The sequence below is a fragment of the Sarcophilus harrisii genome, chromosome 3 (assembly GCF_902635505.1).
Source record: "Sarcophilus harrisii chromosome 3, mSarHar1.11, whole genome shotgun sequence".
NCBI lineage: Eukaryota > Metazoa > Chordata > Mammalia > Dasyuromorphia > Dasyuridae > Sarcophilus > Sarcophilus harrisii.
The window spans coordinates 144154582-144180647 of record NC_045428.1 but is presented as its reverse complement, the minus strand read 5'-3'; the positions used below and the strand labels follow the sequence as shown (position 1 = coordinate 144180647).

Below are 26066 nucleotides of genomic sequence, written 5' to 3'. Positions count from 1 at the left end.
AGGAAGTAAGGAAGTAATTAATAGAAGGTCATAGAAAGAAGTGTTTTAGAATTGCAGTCTGCTGGAGAAGTTGGAAGAGAACAAGATCAAAGGTGCTTATAGAAGGATTGGTCTTGACAAAAGGAAAGACCAAGAGGGAAAGGGAGTAAGAATAAGAGGTGATGCCAGTGGTGTCAAGATGAAGAAAAGAAAGATAAGGGAGCTTATTTTGAATGGATACAATCTTCCCAGTAAAGTAGTAGCTGAAGTTCTCAACTAAGAGAGGAAAAAAGATTGAAGGGGAGAGAAGAGAAGATTTTTAAAAGTTTTCATGGATAGTGAGGTAGGGAATCCACTTGGGTGGAATAAAAGGCCTTACTTTGTGAAGGCCCACTTGAAATTGTGGCCTTCTGTGGCTTTCTGGAATTTTTGATCATTTCATAACTCCATTAACAATACATTAGTGTCCCAGTTTTCCCACATCCCCTCCAACCTTTATCATTATCTTTTCCTGTCGTCTTAGCAAGACTCTCATTTTTACCTTTACAAAATCTCTGAAATAACCCCTTCTGTTTTCTAATACTGCCATCATTTTGACCATGTTCTAGAAACAATAGAGGTTTTTGGAATTTATTGAGTAGGAGAGTAACATAATCAGATCTAAACTTTGAAAACATTATTTTGGAGCAGCTAAGTGTCGCAATGGATAGAGCACCAGCCCTGAAATCAAGAGGACCTGAGTTTAGATCTTGTCTCAGACACATGAATTTATAATGTACTTAGCATAGTTATATGACTACATACATCTCCAATCAGAAGAAGGTAAGTAGGAGCAAAGGAGTACGATTATGGAAGCAGTTCAGGGCTGAGGTTTGTCAAATGATCCTCCATTTTTCCTTTTTAATGTGATTTTTTTTTCTTGTGTAGCATTAGTTCATATAAGGATTTCCAGGTTTTTCTGAAATCTTCCTGTTCATCAATTATTGTATAAATAGTATTTCATTACATTCATATACCACAGGTTGTTCAACCATTCCCCAACAGATGGGCAGTTTCCAAAAATTTTGCCATCGATTATATCCCAAAGAGATTATAAAGAAGGGAAAGGGACCTGTATGTGCACGAATGTTTGTGGCAGCCCTTTTTGTAGTGGCTAAAAACTGGAAACTGAATGGATGTCCATCAGTTGGAGAATGGCTGAATAAATTGTGGTATATGAATATTATGGAATATTACTGTTCTGTAAGAACACAAGAAAAAAAAATCACATTAAAAAGGAAAAATGGAGGAAAAAAAGCAAGCAAATAACAACAAAAAGGTGAAAAAACTATGCTGTGATCCACATTCATACCTGACTGTCCTCCTTCTGGATGCAAATGGCTCTGTCCATCACAAGTCTATTGGAATTGGCTTGAATCACCTCATTGTTGAAAAGAACCAAGTCCATCAGAATTGATCATCAAATAATCTTGTTCTTGCTGTGTACAGTGTTCTCTTGGTTTTACTCACTTCACTTAGCATCATTCCATCTAAGTTTCTCCAGGCCTTTCTGAAATCTTCCTGCTGATTGTTTCTTATAGAACAATAATATGCCATAACTTATTCAGCCATTCTCCAACTGATGGGCATCCACTCAGTTTTCAGTTCCTTGCCACTACAAAAAGGACTGCTACAAACATGTTTGCACATATGGGTCCTTTTCCCTTTTTATGATCTCTTTGGGATACAGATCCAGTAGAAACACTGCTGGATCAAAGGATATTCACAGTTTGTTAGCTCTTCGGGCATAGCCAAATTGCTTTCTGGAATTTTTGATCATTTCATAACTCCATTAACAATACATTAGTGTCCCAGTTTTCCCACATCCCCTCCAACCTTTATCATTATCTTTTCCTGTCGTCTTAACAAGACTCTCATTTTTACCTTTACAAAATCTCTGAAATAACCCCTTCTGTTTTCTAATACTGCCATCATTTTGACCATGTTCTAGAAACAATAGAGGTTTTTGGAATTTATTGAGTAGGAGAGTAACATAATCAGATCTAAACTTTGAAAACATTATTTTGGAGCAGCTAAGTGTCGCAATGGATAGAGTACCAGCCCTGAAATCAAGAGGACCTGAGTTTAGATCTTGTCTCAGACACTTCACAGTTCCTAGCTGTGTGACCCTGGGCAAGTCACTTAACACCAGTTGTCTCAGGGGGAAAAAAGGAAAAATCATTTTGGCAATTGCTTAGAAGATGGATGGAAAGGGAAGATATTCAAATCAGGGAGACCATTAAGATAGCCTTGTAGAAGTCTTTTTCAGCTCCCAATCTAGAATTTTATGTTCCTAGTGATACTGAAAGTATTTTTCTATCTCTCTTGGAATTAATAATTTGTATCTGCAAAGAAACTTATTATATATATATATATATATATATATATATATATATGTATGTATATATGTATGTATATGTATGATAAATGAGCTCTGAAGTCACAAATTTTTAAGTTTCCCAAAGTTGATAGGGCAATAAGGGTATAATCAAAATATAAAGTACAATCAAAATAATTCTATAGGATGAATAAATGAAAGATATTCATATGAACTGTGAAACATTACATTCAATTATATGTGTGCTTAGTTTTTCAGATTTTCTTATTTTAATGTTATACATCTTTTGCTTATATTTTTGTTTCTTTAGATCAGTATTACAGTATTTCTTCTCCTACCTATGTACTAAGAAAATTCTATACCTTCCTTTTCTTACTTTACAGCAAGCAAACATCTTTTAAGTAGTCAAGTGTGCAGAGTTTAAGCTTTCAGTGAATAAAAACAATTTTATTTATCCCTGTTCTTGTTCCCTTGATGGCCATCCCAATCAGAGGTATCCAATGACTAAAGTAGGTCACTGAGCATATTTTATAGTTTTTTCAGCATTACCAACCTCCAGTTTCTTAAAGTCTCCAAGAATAGAGTTGAAATGAAAGTAAATTTTCTATTCTTTATTGAAAAATTAGTAAACATAATAAAATCAACCTCATTTAAATGTCTTATAATTTGTTTTTTCCATAACTTGAAAAATCCTTTTGTGATCTTGGTGTCTGGTTCCTTTTTAATTCAGTAACAAAAAAGTTACTTTACACTTTGTGTTTTAAGACCCCATACCTCTTATACTTTTTCCTCCTTTCCTCCCTCCATTTCTCCCTTCTCTTCCTCTCTTCCTCTCTCACTTCTTTTCTTCTTTCTTTCCTTCCGTCCTTTTATCCTTCCGTCTCTCTTTTCCTTCATTCTTTCCTCCTTCCCTCCTTCCCCCATCCCTCCCTTTGTCTCTTCCCTCCCTCTCTTCCTACCTTCCCTCCCTTCTGAATTCCCTCTCTCTATTCATCCATCTGTCCCTCCCTCCTTTCCTTTTCTCCTTCCTTCCCTCCATCCCTCCCCTTTTCTCTTTTCCTTCTCTCCCTCCTGTCTTCCATCCTTCCTTTCTGCCCTTCCTTCCTTCCCCCTTCCTTCTTTTCTTCCTTTCTTCCTTTTTTCTCTCAGTTCTTTCTTCCCAACAGTATCAGACTAATTCCTACTTCGGCATTTCTAGATAGAAACAAGAATTATAAAAATGACTTGAATTTTTTGCGAAAATCACAACTTTTTTTAGCTCTTAGAAAAGTACAAATATACTTGTTGCCTCCACTTCAATTTCATTCATTTGTCAACTTCTTGAAATCTTATTTCTCATTCTACCGCTCAACTGAAACTGATACTGAAAGATCTTTTGAGCTTGTCTACAATGCTTTAATTACTAAATTAGACTTTTCTTAGTCCTCATTTGATAGATTTTGACACCACTGACTACTCTTTCCCATCCTTCTGGATATTCTCCTGCCTCTTTACTGGTTCTCTTTATCTGTCTTTGATGGTTCCATATGTAAGCTAAATATCCCTGTCTCTCAGAGATTCCCTCCTAGTTTTCGTCTTCCAATCCTATCATCACAACCATAGTGGTGGTCATCATAGCTACTTTCCTCATCCTCATATTTATTCAATTTTTAAATCTAGTCAATTCTACCTCCGTAATATATTTTGCATCTCTATGCAATTTCTCTCTATGCTTATGGCCTCCACCCCTATATCTTGTTTCTCCCCTAAAATAATGTAATAACTTCCTAATTGATCTTTCTGCTTCCATTCTCTGCTCTCTAATCCAACCCTTCCAAAACTGTCAAAATAATCTTCCTAAACTACAATCTGCTATATTAGTCCTGCTCCAGTGACACTGTTTCCAGAATAAAATACAACTCCTTGGCTTGGCATTTAAAACCTTTCATAATTTATCTCTGGCTGACTTTTTCAGCCTAGTCATTACATTCTTTTACATATTCTAGGTTCTGAGGAAAATACCCTGCTTAGTATTCTTTAAACCTAGAATACCATCTCTTTCCCCTTTGCCTTCGTATAAGCTATCCAGTATGCTTGGAATTCAAGTGCTTTTCTGTTTCCTTCAAGATTCTATTCCATTTTTACCTCATATAAAAAACCTTTAATCATTTTTAAAAATTATTAGTGAACTTAATTCCTTTCTCAAAGTATCATGTATTTACTTATCTATTAATTGATGTTTTCCTATCCTCATTTCCTAGGTGAATGTAAACTCCTTGATGACAAGGGATTATTTCTTTCTTTGTTTTTATATATCCATCATCTCACATATTATCTTGCACATAGTAGGTACTTAATAAATGCTTGTTGAAAATAATAGGTTTCATGTTTATATTTGCTAAGATCATTATCTTAGTGGTATTTCACAGCATTTTTCATGATAACATTTAAAATTGAGCCCTACCTTTCTTTGTCTAATAATGAAGAAAAAGCTAAAAGTAATTTTATATACATTTTTTTCTGGCATCACAGGTGTTGCTTCAAGTAAGTATTTGTTACTTGTTTCCTTCTGCTTTGCAAATAAGGAAAGCTATTTTGACTTTAGGCATTTCTTTGGTTTTTTGTTTTATTTCTAAATTGGGAGTTTCTAATCTTTTTGTGTGTGTTGGGAAGCCCATTTAATTTGGTCCTTCGATCAATTAACTTTTTAAAGCAACCTACTATGGTGTCTTGGTGATGCAGTGAGATAGAATAACAAGCCTAGAATTAGGAAGACCTAGATTCTAATTTAACCTCAGATACTCAATAGCTGGGTGATGTGGGGCAACCCAGTTTTTCTCAGTTTCCTCATCTGCAAAAGGAATTGAATAAAGAAATGGCAAACCATTCCAGTATCTTTGCCAAGGAAACCCCCCAATGGCATCATAAAGCATCATAATTGTAATTGAGAAAAAATAAAATAAAAACATTCTTTAAAAAAGAGCACCCTTGCTCTAATCTATTACTTGCTTAGAAAATACATTAATATATAATTATCAAATTTACCTATAGACAAACATTTTGTTTTTTAATATAGTGAATTTATGGCAGAAGAAAGTAATGAGAAGTTTTGGCAGTTTCTGGAAACCATACGAGAATTAACAATATACAAGCAAGGAGGTAAGAAATGTGCATGTTTTAACCTGTCAGATATGTATTAATTGAGAAATACTTTTCATGACTGAAACTGTAAATTAGCATAATGTTTTTAAGACTATATAAATGTAAGAGCTAAATGTTTTTATTCTAAAAAGGATTTTCTACATAATTATATCTAAATTCTTAAAACCAATATTCACAGCAACAACAACCACACAGGGTTGTTAGATAAACATTTCACAAATCTTAATACAATATATTGTTAAATATTTCATTTTAAGATTTACCATACAAACATGCTATTGCATTGATCACAATCTATATAACTGTCAAATATTAAGTCCTGTTTTACTTGGAAAAAATTATTCTTTTTATGCTAGCTTGTATTGTACTTTTATTTCCTAAACAACTCTACTCTTAAAACAGATTTTTATCTCTTAATATGATGAGTTAGGAAATCAGTTTGTCAGTTTTTATGGGAAGATAGAATAATATCATAGTCAGAGCAATACTTGCTTTGAAAAAAAAGCTGCTAATTTTTATGTTTTTATTTCATCATCTATAAAGTGTAATGATTTTTGCTCCTGTATCAGTGGAGAAATTGTACTATTATCTTGTCAGTAGATAGTTGGCTTCAAAGTCTGGAAGACCTGAGTTCAAGCTCTTTCTTTAACCTATATTTATTTTGTACCCTGGATTAGTTGTGTTTGCTAGTCCAGGTAACTTTCTAACCATAAATTCCAGAGAATTTATGGGCTCTGGATTTTTTGAGATATTTTCAAATTGCCAGAGAATCCCTACCCTCATAGGGTTTGGTCAATAAAATTAAAACATATGATTTAAATCAATAGAAAACCTTAGTAATTATTTAATACTGTCTTCTCACTTTATACGTGATAAAATGGAAAAGTGACTTATCCAGTGATCACGAGGTAACATAGAAGAACTCAGGTATTTTGACCCCAAATCCACTGTTATTTCTACAACTATGAAAAAGAAATTCACAAGTAAGGACTAATTAAAGAAATTTATAGTTGGCTACCTTAAAGATTAAAATTATGTCTCAAGGACATAAAAGTTTATTTTTTTGTCTGCATAGATTACAAGAAGGATAAAGGTACAAATTATATTGACTATATTACAAGGAAAATTTGTTTAGTTGTAAAGATAACTTAAATGCTAGGTAATATCTATTCCTAATTTTTTTTAATGAAGTATCACCTTGAGTCTTATTTAATTGAAATTCTATAATTATATGATTCTATGAAGTAAGTCTTTAAAAAGAAAATAGATATGGCTAGTAATAACAGTTTTAGCACTGGTGTTTGAAAAGAGTCAGGTAAAGCAATATTTATTGTCTTTACAAATAAGTTTAACCACTTATATGTTCTAAAATTTAAATTCTGTGTTTATAAAGGGTTAACTATATACAGAGTACTTGTGCCTAGGAAACTTTACATAAGATATGATATTTATATAACACATTCTCCCTGCTGTGATAAAACAAGCTCCTTAGAATATTTTCCTTTCAATAGAAAGGAAAAATGTGGCTTTTTGCTTGTTTTATATTAGTATATTCTTACTGTTATGTTAGGAGAGGAAATAGGATGTGATTATTCATTCCTTTATATTGATTCAAAAAGATTATTTAAATTCTGTTTCTGAATTGGAAACTCGTTCTCCTCTTTTTTTTTTTAACCTTCCTATACTTTTTTACTCCATTTCAAAATTTTCTAAATTTAATATCTTACATTTGTATCCCTAGCCTATTCATTATAGTGTACCATGGGTGAAAGGTTCTATTAATAGTTTTTCACAGTCTTTTAAATCCCAGGTCCTGATTCATGACCCCTTTGATCAGCATATCTTATATCTCAATGCAGCCACTTATCAGTATAATATCGCAGGAGTCCATTGCTTAAGTTTTAATGTATTTGCAAGATTGCCCAAGCACTACACCTCATTATGGATGTGTTAGGGCTGAATATAGAAAAAATCATGTTGTAAGTAAGTAATAATAATTTATATTTATATAAAGCTTTAAAGTTTTTAAACTACTTTGTTCTCACCTTTGTGTTTTTTTGGGGGGATGAGAAAAGGATACATGACTGAACCCTTGTTTTCTCTCCAATGTAAAGCAGCATTTTGGTTTTAGCCTTTGCCTGTCTGGTAAGATACATGGCTCCCTTCTCTAGAATAGCATTTTCTGGAATATAAAATACTGAAAGCAGAATAGATAGATAGATAGATATACATATATGAATATGCATATATACATAATATAAGATTACAAAGTAAACAAATTATATTAGTACAGTTATCACTTTTTAAAATACAAGTTCATAAACACCAGATTAAGCACTACTTTAGTTTCATAAATCATTACTAGGATGCCTTAATCACATTCACCCTGCTAGTTTCTCTCAGAGACACTGACTGAACTCTAATTCTAAATCCTGACTTTTGATATATAATCTCCATTGACTATTATATTTACTGATCATATTATTGCTACAATGTTACAGCCAGGCTGTGTTTTTAAACTATGACAATAGTTTAAGGTTTGCAACAAACAGATTGACAACAGCAAACTGAGCTTGTTTTGCAAATTATTTCTGTGACAGTAGAATATTTCCTAGAATTTCTTGCTTCATTTTAGTTTGGGGTTTTTTGGGGTGTCTTTGGTCTTTATGTTTATTTAAGAAAGACTTTTATAACTCTCTTGTCCAAATATTATGAATAACAATATTTCATATTCTAAATTCGGAAGGTAATTTTCTGCTATCATATTTTTAGTACTATGGAAGTTATTATCATAGTTTTGAGTTTTAAGGATTCTGTTCCTTTTCTAGAAGGGAATGGCATTTTCCCTCATCTGTCAAAGTGTTATTGTTATGTTGGTGCCTTAAGACTCAGTGGTGTGCTATTATTTAACCTGTATAGCTTTGGAAGACTCATGACACCTGTCTTGTCAACAGAAAATAACAGAACAGAGAAACATCTCAGTCAGTTTTGCTCAGTACATAGCTTTGATTGATCAACACTGAAACATTGAAGAGTGTGTGTGTGTGTGTGTGTGTGTGTGTGTGTGTGTATCTCAGTCTATTGAGATACTGTGATACCACAGACATACTCTTAGGCTAGCTTGTGGTCTGTTCTTAGGCAGCCATTTCCTCAGATATTATAGCTAACTAATGGGAGATATGTATTCATAAATACCATCTCTGCTGTGTAGGAACTTTTTCTTCTCTTGGATTTAATCTAGTTTACTCCTGATTTAGTGTCTTTCTGGGTTTAGGAAAAATCCATGAGAAATAAGTTTTGCAAAGAGAAAGACAAAAGAACAGTATGAAGTGCAAACCCTGGAAAAAATAGAATGGGGCAGTTGCAAAAGGGGAACCCAAATATTATTTGGATTTTTAATTACTTTTTATACAGTTTCAAATGTTATGGACTCCAAGCTAATGAGCAGCTGGCACATTTTAATTGGTATATTTCATCTGTTTTGATTTGAAATCAAAGTCTATCCAAATAAAAACTTGGAAAAGGCCAAAATTATATTTGTAGATGTTGGTTTGAAGTTTGAGAGGGGGAAAAGAACTAAACATTCTTCAAACATAGGTTAAACAAATTCATTCAAAAGAATTTGTGCAAAATATCATTCTGGGAATATTGCAAGGAGGGGAGATACAAAAAAAAATTGATTTCAGTAAATGAGGATCTTATGGTACAGGAAGATCAGGTATGTACATAGATTATTTAAGTGCATGAGAGGAGTAAAAAAGACTATGAGATTGTGTAGGAAAAATAATTTCTCACGAGACAGTCAGGAAAGATCTCACAGAGAGGGCATAAATTGATTAATAGACCACTGGAGTGATTTTTTTTAAAGTACACAAAATAACATCTATTTTTCTGGTAAAAATTTTTAAAAGCATAATTTATCATGTTTGATAGTTATTTCAACCACACTATTGAGAAGTTATTAAAGCTATAAGATGATGGGGTTTATTAGCAAGGTAATCTTTCAATAACAGAAGAACTGGCATTTATATGATACTTTTAAGTTTACAATGTTCTTCATATACAATTTATCTTCTTTGATCCTCAAGATATTAATGCCTTAGCATGAAAAAGCTCATTAAGCTATTTTCATAAGGAAGAGCTAAAATGTGGTACCTTAAAGTTTACAAAGCACTTTGAATATAATAATTTATTTTCTTTGACCCTCACAACAAATCTGAGGCAGAGTTATTTTTATTTTTCTGATGAAGAAATAGTCTCTGAGAGGTTAAATGATTTTTCCAGGGGCACAAAGGTTTGAGTATCAGAGGACACATTTAATCAAGCACTTCCTTATTTATTGAAAAACCAATTTTCTGTTTAGTAGCCATATTACCTGTAGAACCTTGAGGATGAATAGTTTTTGTTTATCATGAAAGCACTACTAAGTACTGTGCTAAGTGGATAGGCATCTTTCTTTTTATGGCTAGAGTTGCCAGAATGTAATTGTGATTGTATCTTTAATTTGTAAATGCTCCCCAAGGAAGTACAATAAGCACCCAGTTTTTATAAATCAGAGTTGAAATAATAGGATCTAATTGAGCAAAAGGAGTCAAAAGAAAAATGCCTATAGTGAGACCTATTAGACTGTGTAATGATCTTCTAAAAAGAAGCGGTCTGGAATGATATTAAATTAGAATGAACAAAGCAGTTAAGGTTATGCTTGAAGGAATAAGCCTGTTTCAGTAATAGGGTGGTCACAGTGACCTTAAAGAAATTTAAAAGGGTAATGACCTGTGATTCTTCATCAGTAGTTAGAAAAGAGTAAAAAAGAGTGTTCTCCTATCTCATTTTGAAGGGAAGCAACTTGTGTGACTTCTGATTTTTCTGAATTTATATTAATGTGTATTAACAGCTCAGTCAGATCTTTGCTTTAATCAAGTTGAAGTTTAAGGTCTAATCAAAAATTTTTTTCAGTGGCCACAAACTATCTCTAATTAGGGCTAGTGTCTGAATGTACACGTGTACCACCTATGAAAAAATCTCACAAGAAGTAAACTTGGATCAGTTTATGGTGATTTGGGGAAATATTGGCAAATCAATTTTAAAAAATCATACAGATATCGATATAGGTATCTTGTTTATAGATATAAATATAGAATCTCAGAATGGGAAGGAACCTCAGAAACCCATCTAGTATAATTCACAATTTTTAATTTTTTAACTTGAATCCAGACTAACACTCTTTCTACTACACTTGTTATATATACATATTTATATTTTGTATATATATATATAAAATACATATATACATATTTATTTATAATATAATATATATCAAGCAGTGCTTGCTAACCTGTGTTGGGAACTGTAGTATGCAGAGTAATGTTATCAGCATTTGTAATTTCCTCTTCAAAAATATTAATTATGAAATTATATGTCAAAATAATTTTGATGTCAGTTTTGATGGGGTATAAGTAACTGTTTTGACCCCAATTCCCCCAATTCACTTGAAATCTCTAGGAAATTTTATGCTCTCAGATAATTTAATAAGCATGAAACTGATCTTCAGGTTCAAAATTTTCTGAGGAGAATTACTTTGGGATAGGAGCTTTGAACCCAAGATATTATTACTATCAACAACACACCTTAAAATTCTTTCTCTCTAAAAGTCCAAACAATAAGTTCAGAAAGAGCTCATGACTAATTAGGAGATAGAGTCTTATTCCTAGTTCTTAGTCATTCATTTACTGTCAATATTGTTAGTCACTTTTTTTTCTAGCTTAATTTCCTATTGTCTAAATTTCTTGTCATACCAACCTTATAGGGCAGTGGTTCTCAAAGTATGGTCTAGAGAATCCTGGGGATCTCTGAAACCCTTTTACAGGGTCTACAAATTAAAAAATCGTTTTTATTTCCAATATGGTAAATATCTATAAATATAATCCAGATAAACAAAAACTCTTTGGAGAGATCCTCAATAATTTTTAATAGGATAAAGATACTGAAAACAAAAGTTTGAGAACCACTGTTATAGGGTAACTAAGAAGATCATGTAAGAGATGGAACATAAGAAGGAACCTTGAGCATAGTAAGTGTTTAATAAATGTTTATTGATTGACTGGTTGGCTTATTGATTGATAAAATTGGTAAAATATTGAGTGATACAAAGATTTGATGGGAAAAAGTAAGAACAAGGATTGAAAAAGTTAAATTAATATTTTATTAACATTCAGTTTCTTGGCAACAGTGAAAACAATAATCAGTATTTCATAAATATTTCAAACTGACAACAAAAATAAAACTAGGAATGCTTGTCTCACTTTTATTTATTACTATCTGATCATATTTATGGCAGTCTCTGCGAGCATTTGGGGCTGCTTTATGTAGCTTTGCCCTATGGAACATCATAGGAAGTCATGAAGAAGGAAAGAAATAAAAATAAACATTTGAATACTTTGTGCCAAGTAGTGTGCTAAGTGCTTCATAAATATTATCTCATTTGATCCTTACAACCTGATGAGGAAATGCTGTTATCCTATTTTACAGTTGAGTTGTAGTAGTAGTAGTAGTAGTAGTAGTAGTAGTAGTAGTAGTAGTAGTAGTAGTAGTAGTAGTAGTAGTAGTAGTAGTAGTAGTAGTAACAACTGAGAGAGGTAAATTTGCACAGGATTACAGTAAGTAAATATCTGAATTTGAATATCTGAATTTGAATTCAAGTCTTATTGACTCCAAATCTACTATTCTCTATCTATTGTACCATCCAGTTGCCTCCACAAAGCACTTTGAAACTAATTCCTACATATTATAGAGGGGATTTAGTAATTTAGATGACCTCTAAGATCTCTTTCAACTTTGAGAGTTAATGAAGATTACATTACATGGAATTAACTTTAAGAAAGACTTCTTTTCCTCTGAAATAGGAGGGAAGGATATGAGGCTAGATAAATAAGTTCAAAAATGAAAATTTTCCAGTAAAGTAGGAGGCATAGTAGGGATGAGAAATTAAGGTCTCAGAAAAAGAACAAAGTGTGCCTGAATTATGTTTAAAAGATGAGTCAAACATTGCAAAGTATAATAAAGACCATGTTAAAACTAACAAATTCTATATTGGGCCGAGGCAGTATTACTTAACAACTTTTTAAATATTTTAAAATTTATTTTATTAAATATTTCCCAATTATATGGAAAAATTTTAAGTCATCTTTATAAATTTTTGAGTTTCTAAGTCTCTCCTTCCTTCCGACATCTCTGAAGCTTCTATAGAGAAGGCAAGCAATATGACATTGATTGTACTTGTGAAGTCATACAAAACATTTCCATAATAGCAATGTTTGAAAAGTAAATACACACACACAAAAAAAATATAAAAGTAAAACAATGTCCTTTAATCTGCACTCAGAGTTCATAAATTCTCTTTCTAAAGACGGATAGAATTTTCATCATGGGTCTTTTGGAATTATTTTGGATTGTTGTCAGTCAGATAGCTAAGTCTTTCACAGTAATCATTCTTATTTTTTTTTTAAATTTTTTTAATTTTTATATTTTTAAATAAGTTTTTATTGACAGAACTCATGCCAGGGTAATTTTTTACAACATTATCCCTTGCACTCACTTCTGTTCCGATTTTTCCTCTCCCTCCCTCCATCCCCTTCCCCAGCTGGCAAGCAGTCCTATACATGTTAAATAGGTTACAGTATATCCTAGATACAATATATGTGTGCAGAACTGACCAGTTCTCTTGTTGCACAGGGAGAATTGGATTCAGAAGGTAAAAATAACCAGGGAAGAAAAACAAAAATGCAAGCAGTTTACATTCATTTCCTAGTGTTCTTTCTTTGGGTGTAGCTGTTTCTGTCCATCTTTGATCAATTGAAACTGAGTTAGATCTTCTCTTTGTCAAAGAAATCCACTTCCATCAGAATACATCCTCATACAGTATCATTGTTGAGGTATATAATGATCTCCTGGTTCTGCTCATTTCACTCAGCATCAGTTTGTGTAAGTCTCACCAATCCTCTCTGTATTCATCCTGCTGGTCATTTCTTACAGAACAATAATACACAGTAATCATTCTTAACAATATTGCTATTACTGTATACATTTTTCTAGTTCTACTCACTTTACTTTGTATTAGTTGATTTAGGACTTCTAAGATTTTTCTGAAATATATCCTGTTCATAATTCCTTATAGCACAATAATATTCTAATACAATCATATATCACAATTTGTTCAATCATTCCCCAATTGATAAGCATCCCCTCAATTTACAATTCTTTGTCACCACAAAACGAGCTTATATAAGTATTTTGTGCAAATAGGTCATTTTCTCCTTCTTTGATTTCTTTGGGATACAGATAAAATAGTGGCATTGAATAGATCAAAAGGTATGATGTTTAAAGCCCATTAGGTATAGTTTGAAATTAGTCTCCAGAATGGTTGAACTACTTACTCCACCAGCAGTGAATTAGTGTGCCAATTTTTCCACATCCCCTACAGCTTTTGTGATTTTTCTTTGCTGTAATGTTAGCCAATCTGATACGTGTAAGGTAGTATCTCAGAGTTTTTTAATTTGCATTTCTCTAATCAGTAGTTATTTAGAGCATTTCCCCCCTCCCCATATGGCTGGCTATTGTTAATTTATCAGTTGGGGAATGGCTCTTATTTTTTATACATTTGGCTTAGTTCCCTATATATTTGAGAAATAAGGGTTTATCAGGGAAATTGATGCAAAAATGGTTTCTCAGTTATTAATTTAACATTTTTTTTTATCAATGTTCTTTGGCCTTGGAAATAGGAGCAAAGACAAGTATCAGCAAGGGTGATCTTATCTGGAAAATAGCTGTAGTCATCCAAAGGGTGAGGAAATCTAAGATAGAGTAGTGGCCCTGAATTAGATGACTATAGGTTAAAGGGAAAGGAGAGTTCAGAACAACTAGAAATGGTTATCCAGATATATGAGTCTTAATGGTTTTGACTACAAATGAAAAAATACATGGTGAAATTGCCATCTCTTTGGATCTAAATAAACCTTTTTTCTAGGTACTGGACAATAACAATAAATTGATGTAGATGAACTATAGAAAGAACTCAGAAATCTGTAAGTTTACAAAAAATTGGCAGAGGAGTTTCTCTACAGTCAAATTTAAGAAATCATCCAGCATATATATATATATATATATATATATATGCATATATGTGTATATGTATACATACACAGACAAATACATGTTTATTATATGATGTCTCTTAAGTTATCAGAATCCAAGCTAGATATTGACAGTAGTTATAAATTAATTCCTCTAATTGTCAGTTCAGTATGCTATTGCTTCAGCTCAAATAGACAACAAACTATAAGCAATCATCAAAAAAAATTGGAAAAAATAACATCAAAGACTTTCATTAATATTTAATGAATGAATAAAAATAATTCACATTTACAAAAACACTATAAAGAAGGTAGTACACGTAAGTGAGAAAGCCAACTGAGGCTCAGGTTAATAATTTGTTGATGATCTAGCTAGTATGCATCTAAAGTAAAATTTGAATCTAAGTCTAGCACTTTATCTACTACATCATACTGTTTCCTAATTCTCTAATTCACTGTTACATCTAAACTTAGAATATTCTACAGTGGTGGTGGTTATTTTTCCTGATAAAAGGTGACCTGTGATATCATAAGACTTTTCCTAAGAACTCTAGGCTAAAACAGATTTAAGTTTAATATAGATTTTCCTCTTCTTGTTCCCATTCTGGAAATTCCAAACATTCCTGGATAAATCTTATTTATACATTTTGTTTAGATTTCTCTCATAGTTTGTTATTGGATCACTCCCTTTTGCAAAGGCTTTTAGAACCCCCCCCCCTAATGTTTTTGGGTATGGAACAGTCTTTATTTTCCACATGACAGAAAATTTTAAAATGTAAAGGACTCCAGGAATAAATACAGTCAGAATGAATACCCATCAATTGGAGATGATATAACTGAATAAGTTATGGTATATGGATGTTATGGAATATTATTGTGTAAGAAATAACCAGCAGGATGATTTCATAGAGGCCCGGAGAGATTTACATCAATTGTTGCTAAGTGAAATGAGCAGAACCAGCTCATCATTAAAGACTATATGATGATCAATTCTGATGGATGTGGCTCTCTCCTCAACAATGAGATGATTCAAACCAATTTCAGACCCATCTGCACCCAGAGAGAGGACTGTGGGAATTGAGTGTGGATCACAACATAGCATTCTCACTCTTTCTGTTATTGTTTGCTTGCATTTTGTTTTCTTTATTTTAATATATTTAACATGTATTTGACTACCTGCCATCTGGGGTAGAGATAGGAGGGGATAATTTGGAACAAAAGACTTTGCAAGGGTCAGTGTTGAAAAATTACCCATGCATATGTTTTGTAAATAAAAAACTTTAATAAAAAAGGAAAAAAAAGAATGAATAGAGTTAACTCATTAGATTCACCCTGAAATATAAAGATTTTTGTAGGGAATAATGAAAAATATTTATCATTCACATTAGATCTGCAAAGTAATTTGTCAAAGTAATTTGCTGCAGTAACAGGGCCGACAAGGTCAAGATCTCTTTTACCCAATTGATTAAAGTCTTTCCTAGTCAACCTGATCTTTCTGACCTTTAAAAAAATATTAGAGAACTGAAAGGGATTCAAAAAATTTTAGTCATCAAGGGTATTAAATTTAAGGACTTCAAAAAATCTACAAAAGGATTATTTGAGAACTGGTATTTTTAGATTTTATTAAATCATGAAAGATGCAGATCTGGACTTTATTGCTCAAATAGAATTTTAAAACTGGGGACATTCACATTCTAGAGAAGGTTGTGGGATAAATAAAAGGAAAAAAAATCTTATATAGAAGATAGTGATTTCAAGTTACAGAAACTTATAGCTGAAGAGTTGAAAGGAAGCTAAGGAACGCTATAGTCCAGTGAATACACGGAAGGAATGTTAATTATTGTTATGATATGGGAGCCACCTGTCAATGGCTGCTGGAGGTCTAACTCAGACCTGTAAAATGGATCGCTTCATGTGAGAGGATGATGATGATACAAGGAGACTGAGAGGCAATTACTATTCTCTGACCTCTCCACTGAGAAGCTGTTGCGTTGTCTGATCTCTCTCCTCTTCCCTCTGCCTCCAATTTATTTGATTCCCAGACCACAAGCAACACCTGTGTCAGTAAAGGCTGCCCTGCAACTCCTTCAGATGTTATGATTCACAGCTGTGGAGGCTCTCGGAGAATTGACTTGCCCCTTCACTTAGGCATGGTCCTATGCCAAACTTAACAAGTGGTCCTCCAGTCGTTACTTAAAATCCTCCAAAATCCATCCCTTGATAGAGTGGCAGCCCATTCCATCTTGGACCTTTGCTGTTAGGAAAATTGCCTCCTGAGCAATGAATCTACAATTCATTGTAGAAATAAATGTTTTATAGAAAGTGTATGCCTTAAATATACACACATTTGCTTTATATATAGATACAAACAATACTGCTTTTTATCCTGTGCTTTACTTCTTAATTACCACATTCCCCAAAGTAAAATATGATCCATGAATAATCCCATTGGACCCTGAATCAAATATTAAGTCTTTGCTGAATAACTATGGGATTCTTTGCAGTGTTGGTGCTGTTTGTCTCAAAATAATAACTAAAATTTATATAGCATTTTAAAGTTTAAAAAGCAGTATCCATACATTATTCCATTTAATTTGCATATTAGCTGTGTGAGATAGTTTGGCTTGCCTATAGTCAAAAGAAAGCTATTATGTAATCCCTGCCTAGAAGGTATTTACAACTTATGTTATCTTACATCTTCTTCTGGACTTAGCATGTTGGGAAATTCCTAATCTTAATGCATCCTTATGCTTGAGAATTCCTAGCCCTTTTTGGTGTCTTTTCAAAAGTTATACCACTTTAGTTCCCTTGAATCAAGAAACCTAAATGTTCATTTAAACATAAATGTTATTTGTGTTAAACATGGCAAAATATATGTAATTCCGACAGGCATACATATTTATACAATTATCCTGATGCAAAAGAAAAATCAGATCAAAAAAGGGAAAAATGAGAAAAAATAAAATTCAAGCAAACAAAAACAAAAGAAGTGAAAATGCTATGTTGTGATCCACATTCAGTTCCCACGGACCTCTCTCGGGGTATAAATTGCTCTCATCATCATAAAATCATTGGAACTGGCCTGAATCGTCTCATTGTTGAGAAGAGCCACATCCCTCAGAACTGATCATCATATAATCTTGCTGTTGTTTTGTACAGTGATCTCCTGGTTCTGCTCATTTTACTTAGCATCAGTTCATGTAAGTCTCTCCAGGCCTCTCTGAAATCATCCTGCTGATCGTTTCTTATAGAACAATAATATTCCATAACATTCATATACTATAAATTGTTCAGCCATTCTCCAACTAATGGGCATCCATTCAGTTTCCAGTTTCTCGCCACTGCAAAAAAGGGCTCCCACAAACATTTTGCACATGTGGGTCCCTTTCCCTCCTTTAAGATTTTTTTGGGATATAAGCTCAGTAGAAACACTGCTGGATCAAAGAGTATGCACAGTTTGAGTAAATGTTAGTTTCCAGTCACTGTAGCAAATAGTAAACTCAAGGAACTTTTCTATCTAAAAAATGGTATAGTCAAAAATTATGAAGTTTTAAAAAAATTAGACATTTATGGAGATTAGATATAATTAAAGGAAATTAACAACAACATATACATTATAAATGTGATTAGGGCATGGTTCAAAGTGTTTGATAAGGATATTGTGGAAGGTGATCAAGACTTTAAAATTCAAAATATATTTGATATAGCTCATTAGGGAAATCTTAATAATCTACTAGAATTTTTCAAGGGCAGATATCTTGACAAAAGGTGATATGAGATTGTACTTTATTTATAATTTCCAAAAGCTTTGCATATTTTTAGTACTTCAAAGAGGATTTAAACAAAACATTGAATATATTGTTACAGATGATGTGTTAAGGCCTTTTCTAGTCTTGCTGGACCATTTCATAAATGTAAGATTCTACAAAACATGAAGTAATGAATGGAAAACTTTAAGTGAATGTTAACCTTTTCACTGTGCCTACTGCATGCTTGAAGAGGCCAGAGAAAGGCTCAGATAGAATTTGAAGTTAAATTGGAAACTCAGGCTGTGAATGAACTTTGACATCTTTGTTCTTTGTATATGCTCATGGCTATTGGTGTAGGAGGGAATGTATTAGTCTAATGAAAGTCATGAGAGTTAAGCCCTTGATCTGTAAAAATTAGCTCAAAGTTACTTATAAAATAAATGAATTGAATTTTCTTTGTCCTTTTTTTCTCTCTTTTCAACCAGGATATATAGGTTTTCATATTATAAGTTTTATTCATGAATTTCTTTTCTTTTCCTTTTCTAAGATGTACTAATTTACCATGGAATCATTCCTATAGAGAAATACGTGGTGCCCATTATATAAATTAAGAAGATTAGGAGAATTTGATCAATTTTTCTTTTAAAAATAATTCATTCAAATAGTATCATTTTGTTAGAGTTAAGTCAAATGGAAAACTGACTTGGATGTTAAATGACATTGAGCACAGTGATGAAAAATCTCAAGAGCATGGTCAGTCTGGAAAAGTTTAGGATGGGAGAGATACCAACAGTGTCATACATTGAAAGGCGTAGTTTTCACAAATAAGGTAGTATTTCTCTATAGTTTGCCCAGATCAGACCACATCTGAAGACTTATATTCAGTTTTATATGACACATTTTGGGAAGAATATTGATAAGCTAGTGTCCATCCCAGATAGAGGAGGATAACCTGGATAGTCAAAGACCTTCAGTTCATATCATATAAAAATTGATTGAATAAAGTGGTAATATTTAGCTAGCATAAGAGAAGAATGAACATTAGAGTTATATTCAGCTATTTGAAAGAAGGCTACATAGAAGAGAGATTAGCTTTATTTTATTTGACCCCAAAAGGTAGAACAATAAGCAATGCAGAAATTGCACAAAGGTAAATTTAGTCTTGTATCAGGAATACCTTCTTAATAATCAGGATACTTCTAAAATGGATTGATCTGCTTTGTGAGGTTATGGATTTCCCCTCATTTGAAGTCTTTAAACAGAAGCTGAATGACCACCAATAGGTATTCCTTTTGGGTATGGGAAGTACCTGAATTACTTTAAAATGTGATTCTGTGAGAAAAAGATAATGTGCACATTTAAAAAAAAAACTCCAAGACCCGACTTATTTTGTTATTGATAGGAAAAAATGGGATATAAATGACAGAGAAAATAGATGTTCATTACAATAATTTTGGGGGGCGTTTTCCTGATGTAAGTAAATTTTTGGTTTTACCAAAAGATCCTTTAAAAGTATTTCAGTTGGAGCACCTAGGTGGCACAATGGATAGAGCACCAGGCCTGAAGTGAAGTCAGGAAGACCTGAGTTCAAATGTGGCCTTAGACACTTAATACTTCCTGGCTGTGTGACTCTGGGCAAGTCACTTAACACCAATTGCCTCAGGAAAAAAAAAAAGTATTTCAGTAAGTAAATATGTAACTAATTTGCAAAGCAGAACAAGGTAGAAATAAAAAAAGTCAACAAATATGATCCGGAATTAAACCAAAAAGAGAAACATGTGATAAATTACCTTTGGGAAATTTTAGAATTCTTTTAGTGACTCCAACTAAGAGTCCCAGAAACGAAAATGAATTACTCTTTTAATACCACTTTTCTTCCACTATTGATTGTGTGGCTTAATGGATGGAATACAGTCTCCCAAAGAATTAAGAATGAATGTAATTTAGAGCACAGTGGAGAAGTGTCTGGTGAACATAAACAGACTGCAATATATAACATTTAAGGAAGTACCAAGAAGAACTGATATATTAAAAAAAAAAAAAAAAAAAAAAAAAAAGATGAACTAACATTGTGTAAAGATTAAGGGTTAACTGGATAGCCTGTTCCATTGGCAGAGAGTTGTCATAATGAATAGAGTATTGGATCTGTAGTCAGGAAGGCCTGAAATTTACTAACTTTATTACTCTGATTGGGTCACTTAGTCTCTAGATATCTCAGTTTTCTTTATTGTAAAGTGGGGATAATAATAGCAACTACAATTCAAGGAGCTTGTGAAGATCAAATAAGATAATATTTGTTCTTTCCACATTGCTCAGAAGTAGGTTCCACACAAAGTGGTCCTTGGTTTCTTTCATAATTTTAAAGGAAAACTTTAACAATGTCTGGAGCCCTAGATGTCTTGCAGATGAAGAAGAAGGATGCTCTCAAAGTCCTTGCTGCAGGAACCCATTTGGGTAGCACTATTTTGGGCTTCCAGATGGAACAGTATATTTACAAAAGAAAGTGATGGCATCTATATCATTAATTTGAAGAAAACTTGGGGAAAGCAAAGCAGCTCAATGAAAAATCTAGCTAGTGTTAATATCATCTCATCCAGGAACACCATCCAGTGAACTTTTTTGAAATTTGCTGCAGCCACACCTATTGCTGGACATTTTATACTGGGCACATTCACTAACCAGATCCAGAATTCAGGGAGCCTCTTGGTGGTCACTGATCCTCTGGTAGATCACTAGCCTCTAACTGAAGCATTATATGTTGACCTCCCAACCATTGCAATGGGCAACACAGCTTTTCCCTCTTCTTGTCGATATTATCTTTCCATGTTAATAACAAGAGGGTCTGAGATGGTGGATGCTGGCCTGTGAAGTCCTATGTTTGCATGGTACCATTTCCTCTATACACCCGCAGGAGATTATGCCAGATCTTTACTTCAACAGAGATCCAGGGAAGATTGAAAAGGAAGAGCAGGTTGCACCTGAGAAGGTAGTGACAAAGATTGCAAGGTGAATGGACTGCACCTGCCCCAGAATTTACATCTACTTAACTAGAGGTGGCTGATTAGTCCAAAGTAGTACAGGTGCCATCTGTGCCCATTTTGCAATTTCCTACTGAAGACTGGAGTACTCATTTGGCTACTGAGGACTGGTCTGCAATTCCTACTGCTCAGGCTACTGAGTGGGTAGAAAATACCACTTAAGTTTTGTTCCAGATGCTCTAATAGGATTGGAAAAATTCTGATGAATAATAAACATTGGTTTCTTTTTTAAAAAAATTTATAAAATGCTTTGCCAACTTTAAAGCATTATGTAAAGATTAATTATTATATGATATCAGTAGTATCATATTCCAGTACTTTCAGTGAACTCTCTGTGGCAAACATATGGGGAAGACATGAAAAAGAAGTGCCCAGAATGGACTGGCATGGGTTGTGATTATACCAAGTTCATCTCTCTATTTGTGAATTGAAGTTCTTTCAATATTGTTTCAGCTACATGTCTTTCCCTTCTTTGAATTTTAATGATATTATATCTATAATAGGAATTTAGACAATGAGTTGCCTCCCCTTTTTGTTCCTATTATCTCTTGACTTTAAGCAACATTTCCTTGCCCCCATTCAATATGAAAGGTAATAAATTCTAGAGTTTATCATGCACATCAAGTTGAGAAATAAAACAAAACAGATTTATTTTTAATTTTAAAAAACCCCTTTAATACATATTTTTTAGTTGTAGGATTTTTTTATATAGATAGATAAACTTCCTTTTACATATTAGCTCCTCCAAGTAAAGAGTGACTTTTTGGGAGCAGGGCATGTCTTGATATTTCTCTTCTCTTTCCAATCCACAAATTTTTTACTGGAATTTTTATTAGCATTTCTGTATCCTTTGACAAAGCTTCTACCCCCTCCCCCCCTTATAAATATGTATATGTCAAGTCAGGAACTAAGTGTTTCATATATACCATTCCTATCTCTTTAGTTAAATTTGTTGTCCTCCTCATGGTCACAGGTTTTATTTTATATTTCCCTTCTATCAGTGGTCTTTATTTTTAATGATACTCCTCTGCTTGATTGTAAACTCTTTGATAGCCATAACCATGTATTTATAATTCAACCTTGAATCCCTCACAGTCCCTTGTGCTTTGTCAGCATTCTGTAAATATTAAGTAATTGAATTATCTTCTTCTTTGCATTCTCCCAGTGACCTTTGCAATCTGAGAGTATTTACAAATTATCTTTATTGAATAAAATATTACCATGATCCATATTTTATGTGATCTCTACTTTCGTATTGATGTGTGAGAGTATATGTATATGTATAATGCATCCTCTTGCTTAATAACCATCTCAGGCTTTGATTTCTTATCTACAGCTGCTCAAGAAGTCTGGTCATGACAGTAGAGATCTATTGGACAGCCCTAGAAGGGACTGAAACTTCCAGACAGACTCTGCAAGCAGGTTTAGAAACCACAGATTATAGGTGTGTGTTTATTCTAGTAACCAGCATTCTTGTGATAATATGTGAAGTTTAGTTAAAAAAACAAGGATCTTGATTTTTCTGACTCTCCTTCCTTCTTATATTGTAGGTATTCCAAGTTGAAAAATAAAATTATTCGACATTGATAGATTAATTTCCTGCCTTAGGAAAATGGAGGTGAAAAGCTGTTGGATATATAATACTAAATTCTTCTTTCCCTGTCTTTATTTTTTTTTTTTTACAGACTCAGAATACTCATATTACAACTTAATCTTGAAAAAAGCAGGACAATTTTTAAACAATCTGCAGATCAATCTCTTAAAATTTGCCTTGTCTATAAGAGCATACTCACCAACCATTCAATTGTTTCAGCAGGTATGTAAAATTGACTTACCTATGTTTGCATAGAAACACGCATTAGTTACTATGGCCTACTGATAACATTTTCTTTGTGAACCACACATTTAAAAATTTAAAGTAGGTAATGTATGATGTGCTATTTCAGTGTATTAGGGGTGAGTATATGCATGTGTTTGCCCATGTGCCTGTGGGTTGGGGGATGTAGCTGAAGTACTCTGAATCCTCTGATACCCTGTGCTTCTGGGAGGAGTACTTGAAATTTCTGAGACCTTTTGGAACTTCTCATGGTTGCAAGATTAGTATTTCCTGGAACATGCAACTACTTGAAATATTTCTAACACCTGCAAGCTGGGGCCCTTTTTGTCTCAAGGTTATAAAAATGTTATGGAAAGGCTGTCTTCTCTTGTAAATACATCTGCTTGTTAGCCTTGAGTACATCTTGACATTTCAGCATGTCTTGCTTAGGTTAGCCAAAACTTCTGGTCATTATGCCATCCCTTTTTCTCCACCTAGCATTAAAAAATATAACCTTCACTCTACTTGCTTTTGTTATTTCCCTTATGCTATGGAACCTTCTCCCCTTAATGGTTTTAGCCTTTATAAACCCCTACTTCCTTCTGTTCAGAGCTGCTTGATTTGGGTTTTTCCCCCAGTAGCCGCCAACTTCAATAAACTCCCCACTTAAAATTATATCAGACTCTTTTTCACATCTGTATCTCATCATAACAGTTCAGAGGCCCCAGTGAGATTTGAACTTGTGACAATTTTTTGTACCAGCATTGGGGAGGGTATGGGTACAGCATCTACATCAGCTAACCTATTTAAGTGAAAAAAAAAATTGACCCACCATCCTCTGTGACCACTATTTTATCCCCAAATAGATTGTATGATAATCAGCATCGGCAACAGATATGCAACATGTGTACAAGTAAATGCAAAACAAGGAAAAGCAGCCCCATAGGCATTAGGTCAAGGGGCCCCAGCAGTTCAAGTGCTCCTTCTCCCAGAGGCACAAGAGTTCACAGGATTCAGAGTACTTCATAGCATATAATAAGGGGAAATATTTGCACATAAAAAGAATATTGTATTACCTTCTGAAAATTTACAAACTTTTAATGTAAAATTTGAATTTAGTATTTCCTGGAAATAAAGTTGATCTTGTTACAGTTTTTCTCTAGCCAAAAACAAAATTGAAAATATTCTGATTTTTTGAAAATTTTTATTTTAATTAGAACAATGGTTTATGGTAGTTGATTTATTTTAATAAAATAAGGATATTAATTTTAAAATGGATTGCAATGAAATCTTCCTAATTAAGCATAATCTTTGTAATGTTAGATTGCTGCTGATGAACTACCACCAGAAGATTGCACTGCATTTGTGGTTATCCATAAGGAGTGCACCTGTAAAACTAAGGAGATTAAAAAGCTTCTGAAGAAGGCTACTCTGAGGTAATGAAATTTATATCTATAGAAAAAGTAGTTCATAAAGAAAATATTATCACAATATAACCCTTCTTATTGTATAGTTTCCTAGATATTTTCACTTCTAATATATAAGCTTTTAAAATTATTCATCTTATTTCTAATACTGCCATAAAATATTATGGAGTTTTTATTGCTAATTTTTGTCATTCGTTTTAGTTCAAAATACAAATATTTATGAAAATCTAAAAGAATAGAAATTTGGTTAAGTCATGAATATAACATTTATATTATATCAGTTGTTTAAGTACCTATTATAAAAAGAAATTGAGAAATGAGCAAAATGCTAATAAGTGAAAAAGGAGAATTCCACTATCCTCAGGAGTCGTTTATTCTGTATTTGTATTTACTTTGATCTATAATATACTTATTAAATGTAAATCTTCCATTGAATTAAATTGCCTTCTCAGTCTGTGCAATTTTCTCACAAATATTTCTATAAACTGGAATGATCTGCCCATTGTGTGCAGTCTTTATTCTAGCTCTTTTAATATTCCACGCATCCTCATCTTTCTGATGAATAAACATCTCACTTCTTTTACATTATACATTTATAAATGTGTGTGTATTCTTGAAATCTTTTATACCACTTCTCATATTTATATTATTGTTGGTAATATATGGACTAGCTGGGGTATACTCAGAGTCTATCTTTCCATTATTATTTAGGTCATTTGAAATTTTCATTCTTCCAAAATTATTGTATTCCATGATTTGCAACCATTTCATATCACCAAGAGAATATAGATATTTAAAAAAGATGGATTTCATATCAGCAAGAGAATATTGATATTTAAAAGCTGGAACTGTGTCAGTGAATTACTCAGGATCATTAAATATTAATTTAATGTAATTAATTCCATTTAATTGTAATTATATTAATGTAATTAATCAAATATAAATTTGTTAGATCTGAACCATGATTTCTTATTCATTTACAAATCTAGGCATAAATAATTGTCCAAATGAATATCTAAAATGTCAGTGAGGGGGCAAAGAAAATTAGGAAAATAGATTGAGAGGGTAGTGAGTGCAAGGGTTAAAAGATAATATTATTTTATTCCAATTTTACATTGTAAGGTCTTCACAATATGCATTTTTCATATACTTTATTTTACTATGTGAATTATCAAGTTGATCCCTTTTCAATGATATGTATATAAGATCCACTATGGTGTTGTGGGGTTCAGTCCAACTAGTAGAATATGACATGTGAATTAGGCAATATTAATGTTAACAATAATACTAACAGGTTTATGGTCTTTAAATGTACTCTTTTCAGTTCTAACCCACTTATTTCTATTATTTTGGTTTTTATAATGAATTTAAAAATATTGAAATTTGAATGTAAAAGAACAAAGTTATATTT

The 26066-nt window shown here is 32.8% G+C and overlaps 1 protein-coding gene and 1 pseudogene across 3 annotated transcripts in view; both read left to right on the top strand.

The window, feature by feature from the left end:
* UGGT2 (UDP-glucose glycoprotein glucosyltransferase 2) overlaps positions 1-26066 on the top strand; it is a 191672-nt gene that overhangs the window by 3234 nt on the left and 162372 nt on the right. For all 3 annotated transcript variants that reach the window (XM_031958563.1, XM_031958562.1, XM_031958565.1), the window contains exons 2-4: positions 5412-5494; positions 23098-23228; positions 24552-24664. In XM_031958563.1, the coding sequence (XP_031814423.1) occupies positions 5412-5494; positions 23098-23228; positions 24552-24664 (327 nt within the window). The remainder of the gene's footprint in view (positions 1-5411; positions 5495-23097; positions 23229-24551; positions 24665-26066) is intronic.
* On the top strand, positions 20010-22085 carry LOC111720018 (annotated as a pseudogene).